The following is a 7,500-nucleotide window of genomic DNA, read 5'->3' as shown; positions in this document are numbered from 1 at the left end:
AGGCACCGCTCTCTTTAACAACAGCCACCTCTTTCACCAGTTACAGAGTAAATACATTGAAATGAAGCCATTTCGTCTTCTAGATTCTAAAAAATGTTTTTGCAGTGTGGACATTTTTCTCGCTTAAATGATCAAATAAATCTAAAAGTGATGGACTGATTTTCCTCTAACAAATCCACTTGCCGGTCTCAACAAGTTTAAACCAGAGGAGTGTCGAGCACTTGAGACAGCGAAGCGTTGTTGATCACAGTTATCACAGAGACAAAGCCCAGAGGTGCCGAATGGACCGTTAAGAAACCACTATAAACTCTCCCCGACTGAGAAGAAGATTCAAACCTTTAGAACGCTTTGCTTTCAGGGTTGGCCTAAATCTTTCAACTGTGTGGAGGTGGTTGGACTTGAATGATAGCGTTGAGCTGAACTGAGACATTACTGATTTGATGCGTGAACACAAAGATGGACACCTTTGATCATGGATAGACACGGTCTACCACACATTTGTGGTCTGTTGGAAGGGTTAATAGGCCACAGTGGCTGTAGTACATCATTAATAATGTAATTAGAGTTGTAATGAAAGTGAGACTGCTGGTGGTTCCTGCTGAAGTCAGGGTTTGTAACTCCCTTTTTGCCATCAAATTGTACACTTGTGCGCAAATTCCCCCTCATATTTCTCTGTTTCTCTCTCTCCCTCCCAGGATTCAAAGCGTTCAGCAGAGCTTGTCGCCTCTCCATCTCTGGATGTTTTCCTGCCAGAGGACGAGGACAACCCGTACGAGTCCGTGACCACAGCCGTCACACGCAAACCCTGCTCACTCGACATCAACCACCGGCTCAACGCCTGTCCACGCAATGGTAGGGCGGCCATTTATTCTGCATTCAGTGTGTGTCACTTTACATTCCTAAAGGTAGTGACTTCTGCATAGTGAGGTTTACTTCTCTATTCTCCCTCCTAACCTCCCTCAGCAAGGTTACTGAGTGTTTGAGAGCGCTGTCTCTCATGACCCACTCTCTCTTTTCCTTTGTACAGTATTTAAGTCTTGTGCAGAACTTGAGACACGCTTTGTTTATGATCCTTTTTAAAAAGGTTTGCTTAAAATAATTTGACACAGTGAAACTTATGGTGGCTTCCTGTGTGATCGTGTTTACGAGCAAGAATCCATATGAACGTCCCGCTGTTGTGATGATCACAAGACTTGAACCACCTGTATGCCAAGCGAAGTGTTCGCTCAACATTAACGGGTGTTGGAAAATGTGGGTGAGAGTGAGAGTGAGAGCAACGTCGTGTGGGATACATTGTTGAATGTATGCCTTTAACACCGTTTGGATGGGATTCATTCGTTTTGGGGAGGTCGGGTGATTTTAAAATAGCACACTACCTGTGCAGATCAACCCCAGCTGCATGAAGACTAACACATTGCCTCGAGTCAAGCATCTCCCAGCATAACGCAGCTTAATCTCCAACCTAAATGACTGCAGTCAAGTAGCATTGTGGGTAATGTAGGAGCCAGATAGAGGAATGCATGGAGTAAACTGTAAACACAACATTGACATATTATCTATAACTTCCGACGGACACTAAACCGTAGTTTATAGAGAGTGCATGATGGGATACCAACTGTTCAGCAGCACACAAACGAGCTTTCCAGATAATCATAAACACAGCCCAGAAAGGAAATGGACTTCCCCTGCTCTCACTAGAAAACATCTTCAGATCCCGCTGCCTCTGCAGAGCCAGCAGCAATCTGAAGGATTCAGCTCTCCATCTTTTCCCTCTGCTGCTATCCGGAAGGCGTTACAGTGCATTAAAGGCCCGCACTTCCAGCCTCAAAAACAGCTTCTACCCAAGAGCAATCATTGAACTGAACTCCACAAGACGATGTACTGTGTCAGGAGCCGCAGCTCATTTGTTGTACGATGTGCAACGGCAATAAAGTCTATTCAACATGTCCAACTGTAGCTGGTCAAACAGGCTTTAGTTTAATGCTGGACGGGTAACATGCAGCATCTTTGTTTATCATGCAACAGTAAAACCAAAACATTGAGCTGAAAGACGCACAATGCTCCGGAGAGCTCACCATCACCACGAGCAACACTTCTCACCTGCATTCGATCCATTTTGGTCGGTTGTTCGATCTACTCCGACACCCACGACAACAAACACCCACAATGTGCTCTTCCCTTTCACTCGGCTCCCATAGCGATGCTACACACTGCAGGTTGTCACGGCAACTGCATCACCGGCTGGTGAGTCACCTGTATGTTGCCATGGGAACTGCATTGCTAGTGACACCCCCCTCCTTCTCCACCAAACCCCCCCCCCCCTCCGACCGCAGCGGAGAGAGGGGGGGGGGGGGGGGGGGGCTACTGTAGAGGCTTGTTTTGTGTGTGTGTGTGTGTGTGTGTTCCTGTGTGTCTTGTCCCACGCTTGGCTGTGATTGGCTGCAGGATAGAGGAGAATTTGAACTGTCCATATACTGTGTGTGTGCGCGTGTGTGTGCGCGCGTGTGTGTGTGTGTGTGTGTGTGTGTGTGTGTGTGTGTGTGTGTGTGTGTGTGTGTGTGTGTGTGTGTGTGTGTGTGTGTGTGTGTACTGGGAGGTTAGCTGGTTTATTTCAAAGTGTCTTTTTGGTATAAAATTGCTCCACTGACGTAAATGAGCAGTGTGGGTGTTCTGTTTGTTCTCAGCTCTCTGAGCACTGTTACCTGGCCAAATGAGAGAGAGACACACACAAACATGTAATGTGGGAGAGCAGCAGAGACTCCAACAAAAAGCAAAAGTCTGAAAAGACAAGAGAGGTGAAGGAGAACTCCATACATTTCCACGTCATTGCGGAAAATGACTAGAAATGCAGAATACAGGCTGCAGACTTCTTCTAGCAGAGAGACAGACGCTGCACATTATACATTCAGTCCAAAAAGTTGGAGGGTTATCTCAGGCTAAGCCCCACTACATGAATGTGGATCTGTGAGGCACGGGTGTCAGTCTGTCTCTATCTGCCTCAGAGAGGAAGCATACGATGATGATGATGATGATGATGATGATGAAGGAACATGGGGAAGAGAGGGAAGACTTGGTGCATTACACTGCAAAAAATGATCTCTCTAAATAAGTTAACTGGTCTGTGACTGAGTCTCTTTGCAGATGTTTTATTGTAAGTAGGATGAAATAATTCATTGAATTTTTTCCCCCAATGCAGATCAACTATCAGATTACTTTAGGTTTTAATATCATGTTTCATGATCAGATGATACAGGTTCTGCAGAAGGTGTCCAGCAGAGGATCAGCTGATTATGCTGCTGCTGAGTCTATTGTATTACACCTCAAGGGTTAGGGTGGTCATCTCAGAGATAACAGGATTGGAACTAGATTAAACATCCAAATCAAAATAAAGACACACAGAGGTTTTCTAATACAACTCTGGAGGATGATGGATCTCAGGAGGAAAGTGAAATGTTACAGATCTCAAACAAAGTTATTTGAAACTGTGATAAGATTCATATCAGTAGCAGACACATCTGGTGCAGAGAGATCCCACAATTATTTTTAATTGGCCCCACCTTTTCAGCCGGCTGGCTTCGCCCACACCGTCTCTGCTCTGTCCCTGAGCTTAGACCACACGGTCTTAAAACAAGAAGCCGTCAAGCTATTCAAGAAGTTTCTCGAAACAAGTGAGCTGCATGTTAAACTTACCTCCGCAGAATTTGTCTCATGAGAAAAATGTGGGACTGAAGGATGTGAGGAGATGGATATTTTTTTGCAGTGTAAGACCTGCCTTATATCCACCTGTCCTGTACTGCTGGCTAGTTGTCTGCAGCTGTGGGCTGCTGCATTCTCACAGAGGAGGAGACAGAGACGCTACAGAAGCCTCAGGTAATCAGGGCGGCTTTATCAAAAATCCATCTGGTGACTGTCACTCCATCCCAGCCGCTACAGGAACACCAGGGACCTGTTGTCAGTGGAGCTGCCACCCCAAACAACTTCCTGCTTTTCCATGTCTCAGCTTCTTGGATATCTCTCTTCCCCCTCGTTCTCCTTTTTATTTTACTTTTATCACTCTTTTCCTTTTGTATTCCTACAGCTGCTGTCCTGAGACTACCTGTTAAAGCACGGCGCCACTTCTGATGCCGTTGTGTTCATGACATCACAGAACGTTATGCACCATATCCCATTGCACCATATGTCCTCTGACAGTGAATGAATGGAATTCTTCTTTGTAATGCGACACACGCTGAGTACAGACGCGTGTGCATAATCCTTCTACTCATTTTGTACATTATCTCAGGGATTATACTTATTGTATTAGATGGATTCCTTTCATATGGACTTTCACTTGTTCCAAATGAGGGAGTGCATCTTTGCTGCAGATACATTTTGTGTCGCATGCTTTTCATTTCTTCTGCAGATTGTGACGAAAACCTGCGTGTCAATCTTTTAGAAACCAGAGGACTTGGCTTCTGGTTTTAGGTTGACAAGCAAGCATCATTTCCTTTTTTGATTTCTCAAATGACGAACATGGACAAGATGATGTTAAACAAAGAGTAGAAATTGGGAAATAACATAGATGCGCCTTTTTAATATCAGATAATTGTTATAACTCTGCATCTGTGATTCTGAAGTGTACACTGGACAACAGTAGATCAGATGTTATAATCAGTTGTACCACAGGGGTTTTGCACCACAGGATCGCGGCACTGACGGCCAGATTGCAGCAACACAAAAGCATTCCAGGTTAAATGGGATCCTTGAGATAGGAAGGCAGGCGCTGGAGTGGCGAAGCCTCCAGTCACGTAGGGAGCAGACAGAAAGCGCAGTGCGTTGCCAAGCGGTTAGAGCAAAAGTGCCTATTTTATGCTATCGACTTACTCCTCCCGAGATAAACACACACTTGTCTGCACGAGGTAAACGGCCTCTGCTGACGTGTCCACCATGAAACCACAAACCTGTGTCTGTCTGTGTGTGTTGGTGCACGGGTGTGCCCTCTACAATACTTCATGTACGTTTATTGAGCATGATTTGTCCAGAGCTCTGATGGGGACTGTTGCTCACAATCTAGACAGAGGGGTGAATATTAACCATTGTGTAATTCTTTCATTAGCAGCAGTATTCTGCCTTTGTCCCAGCACTCAAAGTCGTGCTTCACCTATGAATGAGTTCAGATTAGCCAATCACAGGTCTGCACACCGCTGTGCCGCTACCTGTACGCTCCATGAATAACGGCCTCGTCATTTGTCTTTTACTCTCCCTCTCGTATTAACTTCCACCCTCAGTTCTCTCTGCTGGATAAAGCTGTGATCTCACTCCGTTTATCCCACTTAAGCTTAGAGTGGCTAATGGCAGCAAGTAGTAACCCCAGGGCACTACAGCTAAAGAGGGTCAAGGCCCATTGACTTGTAAGAGAAGCAATAGAGCATCTTCCTCTTTGACAGCCACGAGGAATCAATGCACGGAAGTGGTTTGCACATGCTCACATAGTATGACGTGATAGTTTTTTAGAGTTTAGTTCCCAAGTTTTGTACACTTTGTGTTTGAGTTTGTTTCATAGTTCTGTTTGCACTGTGGGGCATTTCTGACATGGGAAAGAGATTTAAAAAGATTGATCTGTCTCTCAATACTTTCCCACTTCCCTACCCCAGCCCATTGGTTTCTCTGAAAGACGTATCTTCAATGATATAGAGTTTCATTTCAAAAAAGACTCCAGGACAGTGTATGTGGTATCAGCTCAAGCTAACATTCCCCATGTTCATGGTAATGAAGGAATGCGTCTCCCATGTGGCTCATCTAAGTGTTTTTGACGGAGCTCAATGGAGAGGAATACGATATATCATTATATACATACAGACATTACATAACAGTGCAATAGTGTAATGTTGTATTTGATATTGCAACTTTCTTGTCTCTTCATTGATTTGGCAATTTTCTTCTCAAAAAACAGTTTGTTCATTTGTTAGTATAAATAGTATTTAATTTCATTTAGATTCGTAATGCTTCATTCTGTGTACAGTAGATCCTCACAATGTATATAGAATCTGTTTTTGTATATTCCTGATGCTTAACAAAAAAGTTCTATTTATTTAATTTATTCAGTTCAATATAAAAAAGTGAGAATATAAGACATTGCGTAATGAGCTCATCTGCCTCCCTGACGTGGGGGGAGCTACACACACACACACACACACAGTATAATGATGAAATGATACTTGTCGGAGTGGCATAGAGGCAGAACTGACGGCCTGAAGTCTTGTCTGAAATTGACAGTTCTCGTCTTGTTAGGCTGGTGGGAAGTGGACCGCTGATTTGCAAGTGTTCACTTCGACACACCCCTCCTGTACACATTGCTGCATGCCTGCATTAAGAAGCTGTGTAGCTGGCCTCGAAAGTACACAGAGATGCGTTTGTTTAATCTTTGCGTCATACTGTACCAGACACGCATATTGTGCTGTACTGTACTGTAATGTACTGTAATGTGCTGTACTGTACTGTACTGTACTGTACTGTACTGTAATGTGCTGTGCTGTACTGTGCTGTACTGTACTGTAATGTGCTGTAATGTACTGTACTGTACTGTACTGTACTGTAATATACTGTAATGTACTGTACCGTATTGTAATGTACTGTACTGTAATGTGCTGTGCTGTGCTGTACTGTACTGTAATGTGCTGTGCTGTGCTGTACTGTACTGTAATATACTGTAATGTACTGTACCGTATTGTAATGTACTGTAATGTGCTGTGCTGTACTATACGGTGCTGTACTGTGCTGTACTGTACTGTAATGTGCTGTACTGTACTGCACTGCAATGTGCTGTACTGTACTTTACTGTACTGTAATGTGCTTTACTGTAATGTACTGTGCTGTACTGTAATGTGCTGTACTGTGCTGTACTGTACTGTGCTGTACTGCAATGTGCTGTACTGTACTGTAATGTGCTTTACTGTGCTTTACTGTGCTTTACTGTACTGTAATGTGCTTTACTGTGCTTTACTGTGCTTTACTGTACTGTAATGTACTGTACTGTGCTGTACTGTACTGTGCTGTACTGCAATGTGCTGTACTGTACTGTACCGTAATGTGCTGTACTGTACTGCACTGCACTGCAATGTACTGTACTGTACTGTAATGTACTGTAATGTAATGTGCTGTAATGTACTGTGCTGTACTGTAATATACTGTAATGTACTGTACCGTAATGTGCTGTACTGTACTGTACTGTACTGTACTGTAATGTGCTGTACTGTAATGTGCTTTACTGTAATGTGCTGTACTGTACTGTAATGTGCTGTAATGTACTGTGCTGTAATGTGCTTTACTGTACTGTACTGTGCTGTACTGTACTGTACTGTGCTGTACTGTAATGTGCTGTACTGTGCTTTACTGTACTGTAATGTGCTGTACTGTACTGTACTGTGCTGTACTGTACTGTAATGTGCTGTACTGTAATGTGCTGTACTGTGCTGTAATGTGCTTTACTGTACTGTAATGTGCTGTACTGTACTGTAATGT

The 7,500-nt window shown here is 43.8% G+C and overlaps 1 protein-coding gene across 1 annotated transcript in view; it reads left to right on the top strand.

Annotated features, from left to right (window-relative positions):
- anks1b (ankyrin repeat and sterile alpha motif domain containing 1B) overlaps window positions 1-7,500 on the top strand; it is a 139,234-nt gene that overhangs the window by 75,407 nt on the left and 56,327 nt on the right. The window contains 1 exon segment of the mRNA XM_029462474.1: window positions 696-852. Within this exon segment, the coding sequence (XP_029318334.1) occupies window positions 696-852 (157 nt within the window).

The sequence above is a fragment of the Cottoperca gobio genome, chromosome 23 (genome assembly GCF_900634415.1).
Source record: "Cottoperca gobio chromosome 23, fCotGob3.1, whole genome shotgun sequence".
NCBI classification, from domain to species: domain Eukaryota; kingdom Metazoa; phylum Chordata; class Actinopteri; order Perciformes; family Bovichtidae; genus Cottoperca; species Cottoperca gobio.
The sequence above is the reverse complement of the archived record's forward strand: the minus strand, read 5'-3'. Positions and strand labels throughout refer to the sequence as shown.